The sequence below is a fragment of the Rhincodon typus genome, chromosome 15 (assembly GCF_021869965.1).
Source record: "Rhincodon typus isolate 14 chromosome 15, sRhiTyp1.1, whole genome shotgun sequence".
Taxonomy (NCBI): Eukaryota; Metazoa; Chordata; class Chondrichthyes; order Orectolobiformes; family Rhincodontidae; genus Rhincodon; species Rhincodon typus.
Window position 1 is genome coordinate 53,002,124 of NC_063346.1, and position 26,646 is coordinate 53,028,769.

At 42.0% G+C, this 26,646-nt stretch overlaps 1 protein-coding gene across 2 annotated transcripts in view; it reads right to left on the bottom strand.

The window, feature by feature from the left end:
- The window catches only part of LOC125485006, a 28,544-nt gene extending 4,200 nt beyond the window's left edge, over positions 1–24,344 (bottom strand). The window contains exons 1-4 of one of the 2 annotated variants that reach the window (XR_007263789.1): positions 23,981–24,344; positions 6,940–6,991; positions 6,690–6,826; positions 4,735–4,832 (exon numbers count right to left, since the gene is read on the bottom strand). Coding sequence is in view for 1 of the 2 variants with exons in the window: in XM_048605817.1 (XP_048461774.1) it covers positions 6,690–6,826; positions 6,940–6,991; positions 23,981–24,290 (499 nt within the window). In the remaining variant the exon portion in view is untranslated. The remainder of the gene's footprint in view (positions 1–4,734; positions 4,833–6,689; positions 6,827–6,939; positions 6,992–23,980) is intronic. The other variant, XM_048605817.1, reaches the window with a different exon arrangement.
- Between the last annotated feature and the right edge of the window lie 2,302 nt (positions 24,345–26,646).

The window sequence follows — 26,646 nt, forward strand, 5'->3', positions numbered from 1 at the left end:
GCTCGAACAGTTCATCCACTTCACTAACACCTTCCACCCCAGCCTTAAGTTCACCTGGACCATCTCCGATACCTCTCTCTCCTTCCTGGACCTCTCTGTTTCCATCTCTGGCAACCACCTGGAAACCGATCTCCATTTCAAGCCTACCGACTCCCACACCTACCTAGAATACACCTCCTCTCACCCACCTTCCTGCAAAAATGCCATCCCCTATTCCCAATTCCTTCACCTCCGCCGCATCTGCTCCCGAGATGAGGCATTCCACTCCTGGACATCCCTGATGTCCTCGTTTTTCAAGGACTGCAACTTTCCCTCCACAGTGGTCAAAAACACCCTCGACCGCGTCTCTGGTGTTTCCCGCAACTCAGCCTTCACACCCCCTCCCCGCAATAACAACCAAAACAGAATCCCCCTCATCCTCACGTACCATCCCACCAACCTCCGGATCCAATGCATCATCCTCCGGCACTTCCGCCACCTGCAATCTGACCCCACTTCCAAAGACATTTTTCTCTCCCCACCCTTATCTGCTTTCCGGAGGGACCACTCTCTCTGTGACTCCCTTGTCCGCTCCACACTCCCCACCAGCCCCACCGCCCCTGGCAACCGCAGGAAGTGCTACACCTGCCCCTACACCTCCCCCCTCACCCGCATCCCAGGCCCCAAGAAAACCTTCCACATCAAACAGATGTTCACTTGCACACCTGCTAATGTGGTATACTGTATCCGCTGTTCCCAATGTGGTCTCCTCTACATCGGGGAAACCAAGAGGAGGCTTGGAGACCACTTTGTGGAACACCTACGCTTGGTTTGTGACAAACAACTGCACCTCCCAGTCGCGAACCACTTCAACTCCCCCTCCAACTCCTCGGACGACATATCCATCCTGGGCCTCCTCCAGTGCCACAACGATGCCACCTGAAGGTTGCAGGAATAGCACCTCATATTTCGCTTGGGAACCCTGCAGCCCAATGGTGTTAATGTGGACTTCACAAGCTTCAAAATCTCCCCACCCCCGACCACATCCCAAAACCAGCCCAGCTCGTGCCCGCCTCCCTAACCTGTCCATCCTTTCTCCCATTTATCCACTCCTCCCACCTCAACCCCCACCCCCACCTCCTACTACCAGCTTCATCCCTGCCTCCTTGACCTATCCGTCTTCCCTGGACTGACCAACCCCCACCCTAATTCCCCACCTGCACTCATCTTAACTAGCTCCATCCCCACCTCCTTGATCTGTCCGTCTCCTCTCCACCTATCTGCTCCTTTATCCATCTTCCATCCCCTCCCCCTCACTCTTTATTTATTTCAGAATCGCTTTCCCCTCCCCCACTTCTGAAGAAGGATCCAGACCCGAAACGTCAGCTTTCCTGCTCCTCTGATGCTGCTTGGCCTGCTGTGTTCATCCAGCTCTATACCTTGTTATTTATAATAATTATCAAATTGGTGCAAGTGTGAATTTGGTGCAGTGTGAAAAGAGATGTTGCTTTTTACCTTCAGTATTTGCAATGGTTCATGTACCAGCAAATATTCAACTGGAATCTATCTATTACTGAAAATGAAACAATTAGGTAAGCCTAAAAATCATAAGTTAAGCTTGTTAAATATATAGGGTAAAAAATTAACTAAGTAGAGCCAGGTTATATAGGGATAGCAGGCAATGAACTGCAAGAAGAACAGTCATATTCTACTTGAAATATGAACTCTATCGTCTGATCCTATTTGGGACTCTACACATGTAAAGAGAAATCTGAACATCCTCCAATGAACAGAACTATGCCACAAGATTAAATACTTTAAACAAAAACAAACTTTATTGATAATCAAAAGATATTTAAGAGTGCAAGTTAAAAAAACTGATGCCAAAAACTCAGTTCTATTTTTGATTTCCTCCTCCAAGAGTTTGGTGAAATAGAAGTATGGTAGCAACAGCATTGGACCAATAATCCAGAGATCTAGGCAAATGCTCTAGAGTAAAAATGTTCAAATCCTGCCATGGCAGGTGGTGGAATTTAAATTCAATTATTCTAGAATTGATAAATGGGCTGATTAATGGTGACCATGAAACGACAATCAACAGCAATTCAGGATAAGGGGAAATTATGGATGGGAAACAAACGCTAGCTGTTTTGATGCTCATATCCCATGAAAGGAAAAAAAAGTTAAAAATTCCCTTACCTTAGAAACTATTAATGGTTCATGCCCTTTGCTGGAATCAACCCAAAGGTATGCCATAGCCCTCTGGAATGTTATTTTTTATTTTCCTCAGTATTTCAACTATTTGTCAAGGTTCTGGCTAAATGATCCTCCAGTTTCTTTACAGATTTCATGACTGTGAACTATTCAACTTCTTGTCCTGGCTTTGGACATGTATAGGCTGTTTTGTCCTAGTCTGCTTCAACGGCTTCTGAACAGCTCTTGCTAATTTATTATCCTAACTGATGTCTGCTGCAAAGCTTTGTGAAGACCACTGTAGATTTCCACCACTATAAACTAAGGAAAATCTTTGTAACTAATTTTCCCTTCTAAATCCAAAGTTAATGCCTGTTTCTGCTAGCAAAAAAAAAAGATAAATTAAACTTAAGCAATAAAATAAAACATAGAACTGTGAATGCTGGAAATCTGAAACATAAACAGAAATTGTTGGGGAAACTCAGCAGGTCTAGCAGCATCTGTGGAGAGGTGTCCTCAAGAAGAGTAATTGGACTTGAAATGTTAACGCTGTTTCTCTCCACATATGCTGCCAGACCTGCTGAGTTTCTCTAGTAATTTCTGTTTATGAATTAAACTGAAGCATCTTCCAACACAGACCTCACCCTGAATTACTACATAAACATATGGCAGTGTACATTGCTTTGGGATGATTCAATCAGAAATGCAAATTCATTATTTTACCATCAGCAAAATGTTTTGGTTATATAACACAGCTAAATTACAAATGGAATTTGATCACCCTTCCTCTAGAACTTCCAGCTTCATTACAAGCTTACAGATGGGTCTTTCATTGATCTCTGTCTGAAATACTAAGCCAAAGCCCTCCGTACTTCAAGAAATCTTTATGTTTCGAAACGTGTCCCAATCTTTCCCCTCACCCATTATGATAATTTTAAAATCATGACTGTACACATCTAGCTCACATGAACACCGCAACTTCCTTTGTTTTGTATGTAATCTATTTGTTTAATCTATATAAATATATATATAGTTAACTTTTTCGGAACTTGGCTCAGGCTCAAATATGCCATGTTAATAAAATCAGCTTATGAAGTAAGTTGGAATGAAATAAAGTGGAACGGCCATGAGCAATTGAGGATTGTAAAGTCTGCAGGATCAGAAAAAGTCACAAAGTTTTAGGGCGAGATTTATACTAGTTGCAAAACATGTTCATAGGAAGAGTGGTGAGATGATAACAAGAGAGAATTACAGATTGTACCAGTTATTCTCTTCTTTTTTGGGGTATGGGAGTCACTGGTAAGGCTATCATTTATTGACCCTCTAATTGCCATTGAAGAGGTGGCGGTGAACCAGTGCAATTCACCTCGTGCAGGTACACCCAATGTTGTTACTGTGTTCAGGATTTTAAGCCTGCAAGAATAAAGCAATAGCCATATAGTTTCAAGTCAGGAATATGTGTGGACTGGGGGTAATCTGTAAGTGATGGTGTTCCCATACATCTGCTGTCCTCGTTCTTCTAAGTGGTACAGGTAATAGATTTGGATGGTGCTGTTGAAGGTGCATTGATGAGTTATAATAGTGCATCTTGTATTAAGTTGCTATCAGTGATGGAGGGAGAGTGAATATTTAAGTTGGTGGATGGGTGTCGATCAAGCAGAAGGCCTTGTCCTTCACGCTTCTTGAGTGGCGCTGAAGTCTCACAAATCCAGTCACATGGAAAGTACTGGAGGTCAGTTCGTTCAGTTGACTGGATGGCTGGTTTGTAATGCAGAGTAACGCAAAAAGCATGGGTTCAATTCCCACACCAACTGTGGTGATCATGAAGGACTTTTTTCTCAACTACTACCCTCACCTGAGGTATGGTGACTCTCAGGTTAAAACCCCACCATTTGTCTCTCTCTAATGAGAGAGCAGCCCTGTTGTCTTGTAGGACTATGGTGACCATATTCTACCATATTCCTACTGTCCTGGACCTAGAGAAACCCTTGCACCTTCTGCTGCTCAGAATGGAAAACCAGAAGTGAATACCACAAAAATTCATACAATCTACAAATGATACTCTGAAGATTTAATTACATCATCTACATAGAAGTTAGATTGTACTGACAAATATAGGCTGAGCCACAGAAGCAATCTAGAGAAAAGAATTGTAAAATAACACAAGGTTTAACAAAGAAAACCACATCAACAGAATCCAGGAATTATTGTAAATTATTTTAACAGCTTAAATGATATTATTCTATCCACTATATACATATCTCAACTGCACATAACTGGCTAGCTGGGTACTGATGACAATATCACATTGCAATGGTCAAAAACATGTATAGTATTCATTGTATATTTTTAATTCTTTATTTCAAGAAGGAAAGAAAACGAAAAAGAATTGCTGTTTTATGTAGCTATCCATTAAAAGATGGAAAGTCTGAAAACAGATATTCATAATGTTCATACTGACTTGGATACATCTGTAAATGTTGACCCTAATCACAGGATCTGAGGAGCTTGATAAATTAAGGTGAAGAGGAAGGAATTAAGTTCATAATATTGGAGACCCACCATCTACGGGGTAAGAAGAAAGGAGAGCTGATATCACCCTAATCCGTGTTCCTTCACATGGCCACCTCACAGAGGGTTGAGGGCATCTGTTGAGGCACCTATAAAACATGAAGGTACACATCAGCCACAGGATCAGCCTCAAAATCCCCCTTACCCACTCTTTGAAACAACAGTTATCACAGGTCCTAACAGCTTAGGGTACAGATAATATCACAGATGCTTTCTAGTTTTATGTTGCTTCATCTGCATAGTGACATAACCACCCAGCACTGTGAGTTGACTGAGTACTCGTATCAAATAGAATGACTTCCCTCATCAAGGGGATGGGAGAATGATTTGCTGCCAGAATTAAGGGGGAGGGATTACCATTCTGAGCCTGTCAGAATTCAGCTTTCAGGGTTTATGTCACGACCTCTAAAACCACAAACCATGAAGATCTGTGACAGTTGTCAAATCGTTTTATTTTCAATATAATAAATATGATTGATTTACCTGTTTTTCTTGAAGACCTGTTCCAGTTTTTTTTCAAAAAAATCCATTCTGAATCAAACCAGCTGCCATTTCAACAGAAAAATGAACACTCTATGGTGTAGCTCTGGATCTACCAGTAAGCCCTCTTGGAGTGTTCTAGAAAATGTGGCCACAGCTTGACCCTTTTCACCATAATATTTATAAAATGTGGCCATAGACAATCTGCCCTGTGGCAGAAAATTCTTCACTAAACATTATGCATAAGGCAGTTTCCAATGAGGACATGGGATAAATTTTGTTGCGGCAACATGGGTCCCACACACCGGTTAGCAAACCTGTCATTTCCAAGGGGAAGGTCCAGAGTGGTTAAGTGTGGCCAGAGTCAGGCTTCCCACATGATGGAAATCCATCCCCAAGAGATTCCAGTGTCTTGAGCCAACAGCTCCCTATTGCCTGGACCACAACCAGGAATGGTGGCTACTCTCTGTAATAAACTGTTGCCCAGTCCCAGGATCGAGGCTGGTTGTCAGGATACCGGTATATTGGGAAGGGGGTCACTGATGAGGTGGGAGAAGGTTGGAGAAAAGGATATGGTGATAGCTTTCAGCAGCCGCCCGAACTCTTCCCCCACTGCACCACCCCTTCCCAATGCCAGGTTCTGAATTGGGCTCAAGTGATGGTGCCCCAATGTGAAGCCATAGGCAAACCTGACAGGGGTTTGGTGGGTGGCGTTTAAGAGGCTGAAAAGCTATGAGAGTTCAGGAGAATACCTGAGTCACCATTAAATTTTCAGTAGGCTCAGAAATAATTGGATTTAAGTGACTCCTTAACAAACCAAATTATCTTCCCACCATTGGCAAACAAGGTTCCCATTTCATGCCCTTCCTGATCATAATTAATTGGGAACAGCTTTCTAATCTGAAGAATCCAAGATGGATACTCATGCCTGATTCTACTGGCAACCCTAGCACTACCTGTCCACTCCGCCAGGCTCTATTCAATCCATCCTCGTATCTATTACTCTCTCAAAACATAATGTAAGTTAATCATTGAGCTCTCTCAGAAAAGTTATACATTGATATCATATTCTACAAACCCTTCAGAGAGTAGCCCAACACAAGTATAAATAGCATGCCTTCCTTTACATATTTGCAAATACATAAATGAGGACATAAATAGTATGAAAAGTTATACTGTGTGCATATTGGTTAGCTTGTGTCATGCTGTCATTCATTCCAGTTTGGGTTAGTTCAATGTAGAAAGCGCAAACTGGTATTGCCAGCAGTAAGAGTCCTTGGTCACTTTATTACAAGAATTATATCATATAAGTTTAAAAAATGTTAGCTATTTTAAAAAGCATGTGCTTTAAGGGTGATTGCCTGACCTTAAAAAAGAATTGCAAATCTAATAAAGGAAGCATTTTATAACACACCAAAGAAAACATTGGCAACAGTTTTGATGCATTGTATAACAGGATATATTACCTGATTTCTTAATAAGAGGCCGAGGTTGTGGCCAAGGTGCTGGATGTTGGCTGAAAGGTTTGTGCTGCTGGAGCTTGGTCTGTAATTGATTTGGTCTTGTCACTGAGGATTTTGAACCCAGGCGTTTATCAGGAGAACTGAAATTGAACGAGTACCTCATCAGCTTTAACAACAACATCTTGCTTGTGAAGCAATGCGCATAAAAAAAAACAAACAGAAGAGAAAAAGTGAATTAAACTTTGGCCCTAACCTGTGAGATTGTGGTTGTAAATGTCTGATGGCATGGCCAGTGAAGTATACCTCTATAAAGAGAACACAAGAGATGTTAGTGGAGAGGATCAACTGACAGTGTCTTTCTTACTATACAACCTAAAAACTAATTGCTGTTAACATGACTTAAATCTTGTGTTCAATTATGACATTTGCAACAAATAATTCTTAGTTATTCAAACTTTATTGATGTAGGAAAAGGAATGGGCCTTTCAGCTTTTCTAACCTGCTCTTTGTCTTAACTAGATTTTGATGGATTTGCACCTTCACATCATTTGCCTGGCTTTGCTCCATAATCTTTGGGCCCTTACTGAATAAAAACACACTAATCTCAGACTTGACAGCTTTAATATTTTAGCATCCAAATTCTTTTGGGGGAGACAATGCCAGATTTCTTGCATCCTTAGTGCAAAAAGGGTACCTCCTGAATTCGCTCCTAGTTGTGATTATATTTATCCTATCCAATCAAATAGCATAAATGGTTAATAGCCAAGGTCTTTTTCCCAGGGTAGGGGAATCCAAAGTAGAGGGCATAAGTTTAAGCTGAGAAGCGAAAGATATAAAAGGGACCCAAGGGACAACTTTTTCACGCAGAGGGTGCTGTATGGATGGAATGAGCTGCCAGAGGGAGTGGTGGAGGCTGGTACAGTTACAACATTTAAAAGTCATCCGGATGAATACGTGAGTAGGAACGGTTTAGAGGGAAATGGGCCAAATGAGACTCGATTAATTTAGGGCATCCAGTCGGCATGGACGAGTTGGACTGAATGGTCTGTTTCCGTGCTGTACAACTCTATTCATCTAAATCCTTTTAATATCCCATTAATCATCTGCACACAAGGGATTATAAAACAGGTTTGTCCAACATGTCCTCATAATTTAATCCCCCAAGCCCTGATATTATGTTGTGGATCTGCACTGCACCCTGTCTCAGGCCAATACATCCCCCTCGTGTTATGCAGGACGAGAACCGAACTCAGGACTCCAGATGGTGTCTCACCTGGCTCTATACAAATTCGGCATAAGTTCCATCCTTTATATTCCCCCATCCTTGAGATAAAGGTCACCATTCCATTAGCTTTTGATTGGTTTTTGTGCCCATCTACTAAAGGTATAAATATCATTTTAAATAGTACCTGTTTAAACTATTAAAATTATATCTGTTAACAAGTCTGTTCACTGAAAAGAAAATACTGATACATTTCTTTCAGTTCTGTAATTTAACTTATACTCACCAAGGATGAAAAAGAACAATGTGTAAATCTACAGTAACAACTTTGGCAATGTCTTAAATAACATCCTCAAACATTACACTGAGATAGTGACTGGCAGTGCTGATCGAGAGACAGGCCACGAGTATTCATGTGGTGGGACATGGCACTGAGTGTGGATCTTAGGATTTGGAGGGAACAGTTCTCTAAGAAGTGTTGTATATCACGGAGATACCTGTAATTCTGGGTAGATTCGAAACATGAAAGTTGGAATCTGAGTGGGGTAAAGCAGAGCCAAAGACAGTCACTGTGGAAGGAGATGTTGCTGTGAAAGTGAGTATTGGCAAACACTTTATCACACTCTAGGATGAAAATAGAAAGCGATGAAGGTGAACAAGCTGAAAAATTTAAAAAGGAAATCCCTTTGGAGAGAAGAGCAGAACTTTGTCAAGGTGACCATTCAGGAAGAGAAGAGGCAGTGAATTAAACACTCAAGTAAAAGCAAAATACTGCAAATGCTGGCTATCTGAAATTAAAAACAGAAAATACTGGAGAAATTTAGCAGGTCTGAGAGCATCTGTGGAGAGAGAAACAGGGTCAATATTTTGAATCTGTTACAACTTCTTCAGAACTGAAAGGGGCAAGAAAATGGTGATTATAACACCATAAGGTCACAAAATAAGAACAGGAGTAGGCCACCATTCAGTAGGATCATGGCGGATCTGACATTCCCAATATCCACTTTCCTGTGTTTTCCGTGCAACCCTTGATTCCCCGACTGATCAAGAATCTGCCTACTCAATCTTAAATATACACACTGACTCTGCCTCCACAGCTCTCTGGAGCAAAGAGTTCCAAAAACTCACAACCTTCTGAGGGAACAAATTCCTCCTCATCTCAGTTGTAAACTGGTGCCCCTTTATTCTGAGACTATGTCCTCTGGTCCTAGGCTCTTCCATGAGAGGAAAACATTCTCTCAGCATTTACCCTGTCGAGCCCTTTTAGAATCCAAGATGTATCAATGAGTTCATCTCTCATTCTTCCGAATTCCAATGAATAGAGTCCCAACCTGTTTGGCCTTTGTTCATAAGAAAATCCTTCCAAATGAACCTTTTCTGAACTGCTTGCAATGAAACAGTATCTTTCCTTAAATAAGGGGACCAAAAATGCTCACAGTGCTCCAGATTGGGTCTCACCAACACCCTTGTTCAGTTTCAGTAAGACTTCCCTGTCTTTAAAACTCCAACCCCCTTGAAATAAGGGCCAACATTCCATTAGCCTTCCTCATTACCTACTGTCCCTGTAAGCTCACTCTATGTGTTTCATGCACAAATAACCCCCAAGTCCCCTTGTGTTGCAGTTTTTTCTCTATTTAAATAATACTGAGTTCTTTTGTTTCACCTTCCAGAATGAATAACTTCAAATTTTCCCACATTATACTCCATCTGCCAACATTTTGTTCACCACCTAATTAGCCTATCATTACCTCTCTGTAAACTATTTGTATCCCTCTCGCAACTTATCTTTCTATTTTCTATTTTTGTGTCATCTGCAAATTTGACTTACAGTACATCTGCTTCCTTACTCTAAGTTTTAATACAATTATCAGAGGGGGAGGGGGAGGGGGAGTGAGTCTAACAGATTGTGAGGGTTTCCAGAGCAAAAGACAAAGAGAGTGCTAGTCGTGATAAAGAACGATTGAAATGTAAAATAGGTGTAAATGTTAGGTGAGAAAGGGGGTCTGCCCTACTGAGAACAAAATCAATAAGAGGGCTAAAATACAAGAATAGAGATGTACTGCTGAGGCACTATAACACTCTGGTCAGACTGCATTTGGAATACTGAGAGCAATTTTGGGCCCCATATCTAAGGAAGGGTGTGCTGGCCTTGAAGGGGGTGCAGAGGAGGTTCACAAGATTGATTCTAGGTATGAAAGGATTGTCATATGAGGAGCAGTTGCGGACTCTGCATCTATACTTGATGGTGTTTAGAAAGATGATGGGGGAATCTCATTCAAACTTACAGAATACTGAGAGGCCTGGATAGATTGGACATGGAGAAGATGTTTCCACTACTAGAAAGGACCTGAGGGCACAGACTAAGAGTGAAGGGACGACCCTTCAGAACTGAGATGAGGAGGGATTTCTTTGGCCAGAGGGTGGTGAATCTGTGGAACTCATTGCTGCAGAAGACTGTTCAGGCCAAGTCATTGAGTGTATTTAAGACAGAGAGAGTTAGATTCTTGATTAATAGAGGGATCAAGGGTCATGGGGAGAAGGCAGGAGAATGGAGTTCATAGAACCATAGAAAACCGACAGTGCAGAAAGAGGCCAAGTTTGCACCAACACTCTGAAGACGTTACCATCACTGCAGGCCTCACTCCCACATCTTGCACCCTCCACATATTTCCATCTATTTAGCTACCACAGGCATATCACTCTAACACATTGTAAAAAGCCCTCATTGACACTCTTGCCTCTCTTTTGTGGGGAACGAGCTCTCACATTACAGGAGGGAACAGAAAGCCAGCAGGAATCAGGCATGCCTAAAATGCCTCTGCCCATTGATGGAGACTGTATAATTGGACAGCAGTGCAACTCGTGTTGCCAAAAACATTCAGGATGATGTTATATGCCTGTCTTATGTAGCTTCTCAAGTCGCACTGTAGCCACAATGTATAACTTGCAGATGGTGTTGCTATGGGCCTCTTGCTTTCCACCCAAACCCCTTTCCCTCATACCAATTTTCCCTTTCTTCGTGTATCACGATCTGATTTGGATCCATCAGAGCTGTCACCTGGCTAGACAAGGCAGTTCCGTCCTGAAGGGCTTAAGCAAGATCAGGTTAATGAGGAAGGAGTCTGAGTTGATCCAGAACCTAAAGCCATCACTTGCAGCTTTCATATGGTCCATGTGCTTGTTCAAGACCATCGCACCTACCTTAACATTATATGTCACTGGACCTGACCTCATGTCGAACATGCCTCTTACCCGTGCAGGGCCATTCCCGTTGTTCCTACACCAAATTTCATCCGCTGAAGTAAACTGTCTCTCTCGCTTAGATGAGTCTTGTGTCCGACTTTAGCATTTCTGATGCTGTTTCACCCTCCCCCCAGGTCCAGGTAGATCAGATGAAACTGGTGTGGACTCTTGTCCCCATTAGCAACTCTGCTGGAGCGATCTCTGTCATTGCATGAGGTCTGGTCCTATAATCAAATAGGAACCAGGACAGTTATTATCTAGTGAAGCTGCAGCCTGCTTATTTAAGCTGCTCTTTCTGCCAGACCATTGGATGATGGATAGTATGGAGCTGTCCTTATATGTCAAATGCCATTCGCCTTTAGGAAATACTCAAATGCCCTGCTGGTAAACGATGGCCCGTTGTCTGTGACCAACACTTTTGGGAGTCCGTGTATTGCAAAAGATGCGCGCAGCTTTTCTATAATCGCCCCTGTGTTTGATGAATGAACTCTGTGCATATCTAACTGGTTAGTGGGTGTCCACTGTAATTAAGAACTTTGAACCCATGAAGGAATCTGTATAGTCAACAAGTAACCAAGTTCAGGATCTACCAGGCCATTCTTAAAAATGTGGGGGAAACTGCTGGCTGTAATTTTTGTCTTTGCTAGCACTCTGGGCACTGCCCCACCAACACAGCTATGTCTGCATCTAATCCTGGCTACCAGACATAACTTCTTGCCAACATCTTTGTTTTGGAAACCCCTGGATGACCCTGGTGGAGTTCAGCCAGTAGCTGGCAGCAACCTTTGCTTGGGACAATCACTCTTGCTCCTCATAATAATATGCCATCTCTATAGTGATCTGGTCTCTGCAGGTCCAAAAAGGTTTCAGTTGTGGTTGTGACGCCCCTTTGGTTTCCCCAGTTTTGCCAGGACCAGATCTTTCTGCATCCAATTTTACCCCATTAAGCTTGGGCCCAAGTCTTGCTACAATCTGTGGTAACCAAACAAGCTGTTTCTCGTAAGAGACTGGAAATGAAATTGCATCCTTAATCTGTAAAGGTTCTCCAGTATAAGTTCTCAATCTAGCTGAGGTCTTGCACAAACTTAAGGGTTGGAGTCCAGAGCGAATTTTGTTAAAGACTGGTTCTACGATCACTTGAAACGGCCACACTGGTATCAACCTCTATTAGAACTGGGTGACCATTTAATCAGATGTTTATTTTGATTGGTTCTGATTTGGATGTTGCAAAGCAATTTAACTGTTCCAAACTAGATGCAGGTGAACTTTCCAGGGTGTGCACTCTCTTGGATACCAGCCTATGAGTTCTCTTACTCAATTTAGGTCTAGTGGGACTCTTCCGCTGTCTCAAGTCCACATAACGGCAGCAAATACAACGTTTACAGGCCCGAATCCTGAAGAAAATTTTAACCATTTAGCCAAGGCTTGGCTTTATTTTGGGGTTTTGCTGTGGGCTGATCTAGTGTCTCTGTGTTCAGGATATGTCCTGAGTGTGGCTAGTCAATTGCCTTCACTGAAGTGGTGTTCCCTAAGCTCAGTTGGAATGGCGAGGGTATCCACTTCCATTGGAATGCCCTGCAACTCATATGCTCCACTTACTGCAGTTTCCTATGATAAAGCCAGTTGTAGTGCCTGTTTGAAGTCCAGTTGGGTTTCAGCTAGTAGGCACTTTTGCATGCTTACATCATTAATCCCACATACCAAATGGTCTCTAAGCATATCATTAAGGACTGCCTCTGCCAGTCATCTTAACCTAGTCAAAAATCCCGATATGAATTCCCCTGGTTCTCGAATTGCCAAGTAAAACCAATAGTGTCTCAGAATTAGAGGAAGTTTGGGGTTGTAAAATTCCTTCACTAAATCCATCAACTCTTAAAAGGTTTTAATATCTGCTGCCTCAGGAAATGGTAGGCTCCTAATAACCGAAAAAGCTGTGGGTCCACATGCTGTCAGGAGAATTAATCATTGCTTTTCATCTGACCCCATGTCATTTGCCGGGAAAAAGTAATGCATTATTTCGACATTCTGGATCCAGTCTTCGATGATAGGATTGATCGAGTCAAGCTGTCTAAATAATGGCATGATGCCACAGGTGCTTACCCCAACTCAAAGATGACTGTTGTGAGCAAATTTCTTCAGAAGTGTGCTTTGCTCTTGTTGCCACTGAAATAACTCCACCGAGGTGATATCCCATCATCAAGTCACCCTCTATTTACACATGGAAAGTCCTTGACACTGATCCAGCACCCTCAGAGTGTCAGGATGTCTTACACTCTATTTTTATCTGTCGGTCAGGACTCCCTGATTGGACCAGATTAACAGCCCCAATCAGAGAACTCATATTTTATGATGTCCCCCTGGCTTACCTCATTACAATCACTACATAGGCCACAAACACAGAAGATTCAGATGAGAACTTCAATGGGTTCGCATATAGGCAAACATTGATGAAAATGCAGATAGCACGAGGATGTCTGCTGCATTGGTAGATCGGTCAGAAAGCCTGAGTCACTGCCAAAGGCCCTCGGCCTGAGCCAGTTGCTAATTCTGAAGAAGGGTCAGTGGACCCAAAACATCAGCATGCAGATAATTAAGATTAATGGAATACTATCTTTTACTAGGAAAAGAACTGAATGTAAATGTAAGGAACAAAAATAGAAATTGCTGGAAAAGCTCAGCTAGTCTGGCAGCATCTATGGAGAGAAATCAGAGTTAACTCTGAGTTCTCGATACAGATGCTGCCAGACCTGCTGAGCTTTTACAGCAATTTCTGTTTTTGTCTCAAACTTATTCACATATTCTTGAACCTTGCAGCACATCCTGCCATTTAAATTTACCCTTCAGCTGCTACACCAGCTTTCTTGCACTAACTGTCATCAAGCTCGGCATGGTCCAATTTATTCATTCCTCCTTCCTTCTCGGACGTATCATACCTCTTCAACATTGAAGCATTACACTATCTGTTCTGGCTGTTGTTTCAACTACAAAATTTATTTTAACCAAACAAACTGACACTCACACAAATATAAAATTCTTAAACTACTTTTTATTGTATGGCCTGCTTACAAGATGCTACATACAAATTTTTGTTTAATATTTTATATACATATAGACATCTAGATGTTCACATGTATGAATATTTAGTTTTTAGTACATATGATATATAACTTTGTATCTTTTCCAGTGATTTACAATTTACAATTAAATAAAACAATACAATATAAATTTATATCTCAATTTTCAACTGTTTAGATTTATTTGAGCAACATTATTACTTCACTGTAACATTAGACATTCACATTATACCATCTAATCCTCGTATATTATTGAGCATATTTCTTCAGTTTCCACCAACAATCTTCTGGAAGATTGACGAATATTACATTCAACATCCTGTGCATGCTGCAAGTGACATATTAAGTATATACATGTACAAAATATTGATTGATGACTGACTGGGAAATTCATGTCAGTAAAACATAATTTGCTTTTATCTATTGATCCTGCTTGGCTTCATGGAAATCTGAGTCAACGAACAATTGCTTTACCTGTTCACTTTGCACAAATGTCCATCATATCCTGTGGCTCACTCTGAGCAATGCCATAAGGGGTTCACTAGTCACACATTGAAAATAAAATCAATTCTTACATAAGTGACAGTGGTATCCACTTTGAAAGTGAAATGTTTCTATTTGCATATATCCCACCGCACTTGTTTAATGATTCCGAAACTCAGCTATTAATTGCCTGATGTGAGGTCTTGCAGGATGTAGTCTAAAAATCCAAGTCATGGTAAATTATGAATCATAATTTTCCTGCCTTCCACTTAAATGTATTCCTTGGCAGTTTTCCATAAACTAGGGCTAGTTTTTTTTTCTGAAGAAGGGTCCAGACCCGAAACGTCAGCTTTCCTGCTTCTCTGATGCTGCTTGGCCTGCTGTATTCATCCAGCTCTACACCTTGTTACCTCAGATTCTCCAGCATCGGCAGTTCCTATGTCTCTCTCGTTTTTTCTGGTGTCCCAGTCAATACTTATCCCTCAACTAATATCTCAAAAAACAGATCACTTGGTCATTATCATATTGCTGTTTGTGAGCGAATGTTGTCCATGGATTGGTTGCTGCAAATTCTACATTATGAAACTGATTATGACCCTGATACTTTCTAAGCTGGTAATAGGCAGCACTACTTTTTCCTCATGTGATCCCCATCTAGAAGTCAGCCTTATCGACATTGGGTGGGGAATAGGCTGAAACCATGGGCAAGGAGCCTGCAGCTACTAATGGGAGCTTGGCTTAAGTCTCCGATCTCTGATCACAAGGAGGGATCCATTTCCCAACCAGCGGTTGCTGGCCTGTGCATGGTTTAGAGCTGATTGATGGGGAAAAAAGATGCAATGCCAGGAAAGCAAGTGAACTTGGAATGATCATGGGGAAGCTCTTCTGCTCCCTTTGTCCCACAGACAGCTTCATAGAGTCTTAGGGTCATACAGCATGTAAACAGACCCTTTGGTCTCTAAACCTTTCCGATCCATGTACCTGTCCAAATGTCTTTTCAAGGTTGTAAATGTACCTGCCTCTACCGCTTCCTTGAACAGCTTGTTCCATGTGCCACAAAGGCATTTTCCTTTACTCTGAAACAGTCCACACCTCCCTTTAGCTGCTGTCTTTTGGTTAGTCAAAGTCAAAGCTGAGTTTCAAGAGCTCTGTCTCAGCATTCACAAATTTTTAGGGAGACAATGGCAGATTTTTGTACTCTTTACTTCGGCACGGTGGCTCAGTGGTTAGCACTGCTGCCTCACAGCACCAGGGACCTGAGTTCGATTCCAGCCTTGGGCAACTGCCTGTGTGGAGTTTGCACATTCTCCCCGTGTCTGCGTGGACTTCCTCTGGGTGCTCCGGTTTCCTCCCACAGTCCAAAGATGTGCAGGTTAGGTGGATTGGCCATGCTAAATTGCCCATAGTATTCAGGGATGTGTAGATGAGGTGGATTATTGGGGTATGAGTCTGGGTGTGATGCTTTGAGGATTGGTGTGGACATGTTGGGCCGAAGGGCCTGTTTCCACTCTGTAGGGATTCTATGAATCATAGGATTCTATGATCTTATATAAAAAATGTCTTATTGATTTCTTTCCTAAATGGCCTTAGACTTATTTTTAAGACTGTGTCCCACTGATCTTGATGACCCCAACAGGGGAAAATAAATACATCCCAAAGAATCCCTCTAACATTATACGCACCTCAATCAGATCATATGTGGCAGGTAACATTCACACAACACAAGTGCCGGGCAATGACCATATCCAACAAGAGAAAATCGAACAATCATGCCCTTGTCATTCAATGGCATTACCATCACTGAATCTCCTAATATCAGTATCCTGGGGGTTACCATTACTCAGAAACTAAACTGGACATCTATATACATACAATGGCTACAAGACTAGGTCACCAGAAAGTTCCCATGAACATTTTTTTTAAAATCCAGCCTGACATTTGAATTAATTTAACATTTTCCTGAAGTTTTATGATGCTTCACAGCCTGAAAAAGTCACAATTTTCTCACAAAAGGAAAACCGCAGTCGATATCATGGCTGTGTAAGTGACCAGGAGTTGGAGAGTTAGGATCCCAGGGTTTGGTGCTACACAGCCAGGAATCCCAAGGATCTTTAGTACAGGGTTGCAGGTGGGTGAGGGGTAGCAGGTGCTTGGGTGAAGGATTGGTGTGACATGCTGATGAAGGATTAAGTTGGCAGGTGCTTTTGTGAGTGAGAAAGGTGGCAGGCTGAATAGGAGGTGGGACAGCTGGTAATAGGTAAGTTGGTGGATGGGTGGTGAGGAGGTCGGGAAGGAACTGAGTAAGAGGTAGGGTGGCAAGTCGTTAGTTGAAGAGGTATGGTGTGGCCAAATCAACGGTAGTCAGGTTAGTGTTTAGTTGGGTCAGACTGGGAGAGGGAAATGGGGGCTGGTGGTGGTAGTGGTGTCAGGGGATTATTGCCCAGGTGTGTCATGTAAGTAAAAAGCAGGACATATCAAACCGAGTCATTCAGACTACTCTCGATCATCAGTGAAGTGATAGAATTGATTGATTGATTTATTTATGTACCAAAACACAGTGGAAAACTTGTTTGCGAGCGGTACAGGCAAATCAGAGTACAGATCAAAAAGACTTTGACAGAGGCATACAGGTTACATTGCACAGGGCATACGTTAGCAAGATAAACATTATTTGAGGCTAAAGAGTCCATTCATCAGCCTGATAATGGCCAGGAAGAAGCTGTTCCTGAACCTGCTGGTGTGTTTGTTCAGGCTTCTGTTTTTTCTGCCTGATAGAAGAGGTTGTAGGAGATCATTAGTGGGGTGTGATGGGTCTTTGATGATATTGGCAGCCTTTCTGCAGCAGCGAGCCATGTAAATGGAGTTCATGGATGGAAGGTTGGCTTCCGTGATGGTCTGAGCTGTGCACACCACGTTCTGTAGTTTCTTACGGTCCTGGGCAGAGAGTTGCCATACCAGGCCATTACCCATCTGGACAGTATGCTTTCAATGGTGTATCTGTAGAAGTTGGTGAGGGACTTTACGAACATGCCAAATTTCCTGAGCTGCCTAACGAAGTAAAGGCGTTGTACCTTCTTGACTGTTGCATCAATGTGTGAGGTCCAGGACAGGTTGTCGGTTATCGTCACTGAAAAACTTGATGCTCTTCACCTTCTCAACATCAGGTCCATTGATATCAATGGGATGTGTTCTCCTCCTTTCTTCCTGAAGTCAATGATCAATTCTTTAGTTTTGCCAACGTTGAAAGACAGATTGTTTTCATTGCACTGCATTGCCAAGCCCTCTATCTCCCTTCTGTAGTTTGACTCATCATTGTTAGATATCCATCCCACTACTGTGGTGTCATCAGCGAACTTGTAGATGATGTTCGTTTGGAATCTGGCAACACAGTTGTGGGTGTACAAGGAGTACAGTAGGGGGCTGAGCACGCATCCTTGGGAGGCTCCAGTATTACATGTTATTGTGGAGGAGGTGCAGTTACCTGTCTTCACTGATTGTGGCCTGTGGGTCAAAAAGCTGAGGATCCAGTTGCAGAGGGCATGTCATCAATAGTGCTATCAAGCAGCATCTGTTCATTAATAACCTGCTCAGTGATGCCCAATTTGGGTTTCCACAGGACCACTCAGCTCCTGACCTCACTACAGCCTCGGTTCAAATATAGACAAAAGAGCTGAATTCCAGAGGTGAGGTGAGACTGACAACCCTTGACATCAAGGCTGTATTTGACCGAGTGTGGCTTCAATGACCCCTAGCAAAACTGGAATCAATGAGTATCAGGGGGCAAACTCTCACCTGGTTGGAGTCATACCTGACACAAGGAAGACGGTTGTGGTTGTTGGAGATCTGTTGGAGATCTCCAGGACATCCCTGCAGCAGTTCCTCAGGGTAGTGTCCTAGGCCCAACCATCTTCAGCTACTTCATCAATGACCTTCCTTCCATTGTAAGGTCAGAAATAAGGATGTTCGCTGATTATTGCACAATGTTAAGGACCATTCGTGTCTCCTCAGATTCTGGAGTAGTCCGTGTTTAAATGTAACAAGATGTGGACAAATTCCAGGCATTGGGTTGACAATTGGCAAGTAACATTTGTGTCACACAAATGCCAGGCTATGACCATCACCAAGAAGGGGCAATCTCACCACCGCCCCTTGACATCCAATATCATTGTCATCACTGAATCCCTCACTATCAACATCATAGGGCTTACCCAACTGACCAGAAACTCAACTGGACTCACCACATAAACATAGTGTCGACAAGAGCTGATCAGAGGCTGATACTGCAGCGAGTAACTCACCTTCTGACTCCCCAAAGTCAGACCATCATCTACAAGGCACAAGACAGGAATGTGATGGAATACTCCCCACTTGCCTGGATGGGTGCAGCTCCAACAATACTCAAGAAGCCTAACACCATCCAAGACAAAGCAGCTTGCTTGATTAGCACTACATCCACAAGCATCCACTCCCTCATCCACCCATGCTCAGTGGCAGCAGTGTGTACTATCTGCAAGATACACTTGGAAATATATCACTGTTCATTCACTGTCACTGGGTCAAAATCCTGGAATTCCCTCCCTAATGGCATTGTGGGTCAACCCACAGCAGGTGGACTGCAGCAGTTCAAAAAGGCTCTCAAGGGCAATTAGAGACATGCAATAATTGCTGGTCAGCCACATCCAACAAATGAATTTTTTTAAAAAATGAGGTGTATTCAGGTGTTCAGGGGAATTGGAGACGAGGGATATTATAACAGTTAAATCCTTCTAACATTAGTTTAAGGTAAGGAGTGAGTGGTTTAGAGGAGATCAGAGGAAAACTTTTTACCCAGAGGTGGTAGCTATATGGAACATGCTGCCTGAGAGGATAGTGCAAGCTAGTGCTCTTGCAACATTTAAGGACTGTCTGGATGAGCATTTAAAATATCAGGGCACAGTAGGCAATGGATGAAGTGCAGGGATTAATGTAGTCCGGTGTTTGTTGGTGGGCATGGACACGGTGGGCCTGTTTCCATGCTGCATTACTCTAGTTCAAAGGTAAAGATGTCAGCAATTCAGTCAGAACACTCCAAAGTCTCTAACTCTCTATTGCAGACATTTTCAGAAGGTCCTGGACACATCAGAAGTTTAAACTTCCCAGGCACTACTCTCATGGTCAATGTGTTGAGATTTCCAAGGAGTTCTGGTGCATATCTTCTGGACAACATTCAGACTCTGAGAACCAGAAGTTCTGGGCCTATTTGATTCACTATGCACACATAGGATTACAGCCAGAACTCTAAAAGGAATCAGAATTCAACAGTTTGCTCTAGCAGCAGAGACACAACAAGTAGGACCTTATCATGATTGATGTTAAAACTGCAAAGAACAGAGATTAACCAGTGATAAATCTACTTCACCAGGGCCAATTTCAGCAGGTTGCTAAGGAAAATAGCCAAAACATATTGGAAAGAAAACATAAACATAAAACACGGAGGACGTTGCTTCGATGTTAAAGGAACAAAAGATGACATTTACAAATGGCAAAGAAACAGAAAATACACTGATCAATAACTTATAGATAAACATATCATAAATCAATGAACAACATGTAAAATCAATTACTTACAATCGAAATAAAGTGATTTACATATGTATTACGGAGTTATCAATGTGACTGCCATTTGTAATACATATTCACAACAATGTAAATTGTACAGCAAAATTCATTTAAGCATGAGAGATAATACTTAGATCTCACAAACAGTCTGACATATGAAAATGTATTAATATGGTGATGAACCCTTTTATCTTCCCGCCTGGCATCCAGCAGCTGTGAGGACCACGTTCTGCCTCCTGTCTTTTAGCTGCTTGCTCATTTCCCTCTGAAGAGAGACTTGACATTGGACTCCAGGTGCAACAATGATCCCACTCGGTTAACAGGTGGCTAAAAAGTCTTTTTGTAAAGTATTTTCACATGTAGTGATGTAACTTATATTTAAAAAATATTTAGAGATTATGAATGACTTTTAATGTATATTGTCTCATTTTTCAACAAATTGGCAAATTATGATTTTTATACTGAATCTCTTTTTTTAAAATGTTTCTGTCACAATTTATGACATGATGGATAGGCATTCTTGGCGGAATGTTGTAGTTTCAAGCCCACGTCAGGGATCAGTCTCCAGTGCAGAACAGCAGACGTGCTACTTTGTAGGAAATCATTCTGACTCTATAATTGCCATATTTACAGATAGAATGTTAACTGAGGCCTTTGTTTGATCTCGTTAGCAATTCCATGGAGTTCTGTCTGTTGTCCTAGCTGACAGTTTGAAAGAGGGAGCAATCAATTTGAGGCAATTGAGATTGTGGCCAATGTGCAAGTATTGAGGTAAAAGTACAAAGCAACCAGAATTATTAGAACTGGTTTAAAAAGTATGAGGTGTTAATTGCTTTTTATTTGCCTGTGGAATGAAATGTGAGCTTTCCAGGCAAGGTGAGCATTTGGTGCCCATCCCTAATTTAGTTCGATAACAGTCAAGTGTCAACCACATTGTTGTAGTTCTGGAGCCACATGTTGACCCGACCAAATGGGAATAACAAGCCTCCTTCCTTAAGGGATGTTAATGAACTAGATAAATTTTATGAGAATCAGTGACAGTTACACGGTTGCAATTACTGAGGTTAGCTTTCAATTTTTAAAAAATTTAACTTCCAATAGCTGCATGATGGGACTTGTGTCACCAGAATACTAGTCTGGGCCTCTAGGTAACTAGCTGAGTGATAATATCACTAATCATCCGTCCCATTTTAAATCTCAAGTACTTTTAATATTTGGTAGGCTTATTTCTGATTAACTTATTTGGCAGACTTACAAAAGGTATGGCAGAGCACCTCAGTCCTATAAAATATACAGGCTGTGCCCAACGGGAACTCCAGGTTACAGCTATGGCCTGGGCAACTATGTGTGTAGGAAATGCAATCAGTTAGAGGAGACCTGATCTCCTCGAGCTTGAGCAGCAACAGAAACCATTTTGGTATATCTGTGAGGTTCACAACCATGTCGATGGCATGTTCAGGGACGTGGTCACCCCATACTGCAGAAATGTATAGGCAGAGAGTAAAGTGAACTGGGTATGAAGTTCAAGAATGCTAAAAGCATCTCACTCTCCATTCGGTTTATATCAATACCAATGACATAGGTAGACAAAAGAATGAGGTTCTGCGGAACAGTTGAGGAAACAGGAAAGGAATTAACAGAATTAAAGGATTTCAAATGGATTGATCCCAGTATAGTACTTAATAACTGTAAAAATGGGAGGATAGAAAAATAAATGCATTACTCAGAGATTGTGCAAGCATTAAAGTTTTATATTCCCAGGCCAGCAGCACCAATTCTAGAAACAATTATTCAGGATAGAATAAATAGTCACATGGAAAATCGTGGGCCAATTTGGAAAAGTCGGCATGGATTTGTTTAAGAAAAAATTGCATCTAACTTGCTGGAGTTTTTTTGAAGCGGTAACAGGGGGTTGATGAGGACAAGGATGTTGATGTGAAGTACATGAACTTTCAAAAGGTGTTTAATGCAGTTCTACACAACAGACTTGGAGGAAAGTTACAGATCATAGAATAAAAGGGACAGTAGCAATATACACACAAAACTGGCTGAGGAATAGGAAACACAAATGAATGGTTAATGTTTATTTTTCAGGCACAAAGAGGGCTCGTAGCCCACTGTCCCAGATATGGGTATTGGGACCCCTAGTGTTTCCTGATATATAAATCACCTCGATTTTGGAATGCAGGGAACTTTGAAAGTTTGCAGACAATACAAAACTTGGGGCAATTGTAAACTGCAAGGAGTATAGTGTAGGACTTGGCGGAGTGTGTGCATAGGTGGCAGATGAAGTTCAATGCAGATAAGTAAGACATCTTGGTATAAAGAACATGGAGAAATGGTACAAAACAAAGGGCACAATTTTCATGTACATGTTTCATTAAAGGTGATAGGACAGGTAGAGAGTCAAAGTTGAAAAGTTGAAAAACTGAGAAACTTTTCACACTGAATGACTGAAGGCTAGAATGCCCTGCCTGGCAGTGTAGTGGAGGTAGGTTTAACTGGGGCATTCAAGAGGGCATTAGTAATTATTTAAATAGAAATAATGTGCAGGGTAACTGTGAAAAGACAGTAGAGTGGCTCAAATTAAACTGGTCAGGCAGCCAGTTCAAACGGGACGGGCTGAATGACCTTAACCTGCATGAAAACAATTCAGTGAAAACAGTGATTCAGCCTTAATAATGTTCTGGGGACCAAATTTAAGGAAGGATGCAAAGACTTTCAGTGCAGAAAACATTTACAAGAATGGATTTCGGGATGAGAAACTTCAGTTGGTGATGCCTGGGCTATTCTTGAAGGTTGAGATGAGATTTGATAGAGCTATTGAAAATCATGAGCGTTCGAGGCATGGTAAATATAGAGAAACCAAAGCGTGGAGCTGAAGGAACACAGCAGGCCAGGCAGTATCAGAAGAACAGGAAAGCTGACGTTCCGGGTTGGGACTCATCTTCAGAAAATAAATACAGAGAACCTATTTCAATTGGTGAAAGTGTCCAGAAGACACAGATTTAAAGTGAATGACAAGTGAAGGCAAAGTGAGGAAAGGCATAGTTACCACTCACAATTAAAGAGTCGTGAAGGCAGATGTATAAACACAATAAAATAAATCAGGGGTCGGAGAACAGGACTAGGGTTAGCCGAATTGCTCTTGTGCAGACAAATGGACTCAACGGGCAAAACGACTTCTTGTGTTGCGACCATTTTATGGTTTTATAGTTTTTAACTCTCTCAACCAAAAGATCACAAAGTCATCTTATCATTATCGTACCGAAGTCTTCCTACGTGCAAATTAGCTGTCTGTTGAAATACACATCAAAGTGATTGATTGACTGCATATCGGTTTGTGAGGACGTGAAAGGCGTTATATGAAGGTCAAACACTTTATGTTCTTTTCTTTGGATTTATTTAACAGCGAACTCTGTTTCCTATGGGTTACGCTCCTCGTGATTGAGTGACTGTTTCTCACTGCCTGTCCTCGGGTTTGTGTTCGACAGAGCTGTTGTTCTCACTCCCATCTCCCTCTTTCTCTCTCTCTCTCTCACACACACACACATACATGGAGGGTTTTCCTTGTGAAATATTCGACAATCAGCACCTCTTTTGTCCCTCTCTCCCCACCCAAGTCTCCATCCAGTGTGTGCTGCACCCCAGTCCTGCCATTGAATGTTGCCTACCTGTTCCACCGTGTACGCTGCTCCACAGCGGTGACTCGCCAGTGTCTTTGGAGCTTTTCTTGGAGGACCCCTTGCGTTTGTCGGTTTGGCGGGATTTGGCTAAGCCTGGGTTATACTTGAGCACAGCCACGCTGGTCCGCTTCAGCCCTTCTTGCCTCTTGTGTTTGACCGGGTTTATCTTCGACGCTGGCTTCACTTGCCTCACCTCACGCACGGGGCCCCCGGGCAGGACTAATTCCCCGATGGACCTGGTCTTGCAGGATTTGCTGCGCTCTGTCCCTCTGTCGCCTTTGGCCACATCGTTCGGCATCAGGGTGCGGAAAAGGCTACACGGCTCAGTCCCGCGGTCACTGCAGCCGCGGCCGCCCTCGCCCTGTTCTGGGAGAGCGCGCGCAACAGTTACCAAGCAACCTGGTAGCGCCTAGCGTTGCCTGGATACCCTGGTTACTTTGTCACCGCTCACCGCGAGGCGGCAGCTCCTCAGTCGCTACAGTCCCCTAAATGTTCACTTCATCCTTCCTGAACTTGAGGAAACACAGAGGTAAAAAGAAATACGTGATTTTAACACGGAAGACTCCGAAACAGAGGCGTGTGTTTTTAAACGTTTAATTATTTCCATGTCAGTGCAGCGCCTGTTTCACTGGAATCGATTTTGTTTTAACAAAATACGACGCCTTCATCGCTTGAATAATCCCCTCGGGAATGGAGGTCCTGTGGCGCAGTGGGTCACATCCCTGCCTATGGGTTCAGGCCTCCCAAACCCCAGATTTGACGACAATGAAAGTGCAGCCACAGTGGGGTCAAAGAGGTTTAAGTATCAACTTGTAAATTCTTTCAACTTTTTAAAAATTTAATTCCGGGGATGTGGCCGTCGCAGGTGTGGCCAGTATTTATTGCCCAGAAGAGTCAATCACGTCAGGTCTCGAGCCAAACGCAGATGCGACCTGTTAAAGATGGCATATTTCCTTCCCTGAAGGGCAATAGTGAACATCGAGACCTTAATGGTCACTGATGTCACAAGCCGTCCCTGCAGATGGCCATTCTTTACACAACTTTCACGTGGCCAGTTTTCAGCAAAGTATGAAAGGAAATGCTTTCATCCTGCACTTTGATCAAAACGTAAAGTCTTGAAAACCTTGCTTTATCTTCTACCCATGTTTTTTGTTTTGCAATTAGATCTTCTTAGAATTGGTCTGATTATTCTAGTAAATCCCACCAGGAACAATGGTAATGTTTGGGCACTGTGGAGAAAGGAGACATGCTATTTGTTGGAAAAGCTGCATTGATGGATCCAGTCAGCTCAGCAGTCAAGTCTCATTCTTCACATTATGCTCAAGGCTTTTCCTATGAAACTGTAAATATTCTTCACTTTCAGATTCCAGCAGTCAATTCCATCATTGGCATTGCAATATTCTGCCAACATGATCTGAATACTGCAGGAAATTGGTATTCTGAGGTCCTTTGCTCACATCCCTTCCAGTTCTTCCCAAGTTTTATTAGTTGTGCAAGTCATATCGACTGGGTTTGGTCATCTGACAAAAGATTGCTAACTAAATTCCCTCTGGTCTCAAAAATAAGATTATCCACCATGTTTGAAGTGATAGATTGGGCTTGACTCCATCAAATGTTAACTAGTTATCCTTATTAAAAGAAATGTTTAATTTATGTTTCATCATGTGACCTCTTCAAGCACTGCATGTACAATTAGTGATGTATATGGACAAATGTAACACATATTTTGCACACAAGGGCCCACTAAAAGCAAATTCAAATTTGCTGGTTAAACCTGTTTTAGTCATCCTGGATGGGCATCACTTTCATCCTTACTGCTTTGAAATGTCTTCAAGAGCCTCCAGAATTAGCAGATACCTTGGTTTAACATCTCATCTAAAGGATGTCACATCTGATATTGCAGGACATACTGCCAAACAGTAGTGTCAGTCTGGATTATGGGATGACAGTAGTCTTGCAAGCAGTCCTCTTGGTAGGATGGATGTGGCATCACTGCACACAGGTGAGAAAGTGTAATGGTTCTTGAAACAGTGATAAGTGATATTAAAGTTTAACTTTCTGTCCCAATCTAGCACATAGCTTCCATTTTAAGACAGAGTCTATATAAGTTACGAATAATGTAACGTGCATTAATATTAATATAGTACAACTGGCCATAATTGTACTGCAATTAAGACCAGTCCAGAAACAAACACAGGATCTTCAGCAACATGTATAATAGTTATCCACAATGGCCTAGACAGCATGATGCAACTGTACAAAAAGCAGATATGGTTCAAAAGGAGTAAATTAGTCACTTGTCCAGATAGTAAGGTGTTGATTTGTTGTTCCTATATTTGATGATTAAAAAAAGACAAGAAGTTGATCTCCTCCATAGAAGTATGATCTTGCCTTTCAGTATTTAAATCTTAAAATCTAACTGGAGTGGTCTTCACAAATGAAAATGTTTCTGAATATACTAGAAAGCTTTGACAAAGAGCAATCAAATCAGTCAGATCTCCTTTAGAACTTGGTGTCATGAACCATCATTTTCTTGATATGAACATTTTTAAATGTTTACATTTTCATTAATTTCTAAGATGATTAAAGCTTGAGAAGAAGAAAGCCAGGTTAATTCTTACATAGATAGTAGGAACTGCAGATGCTGGAGAATC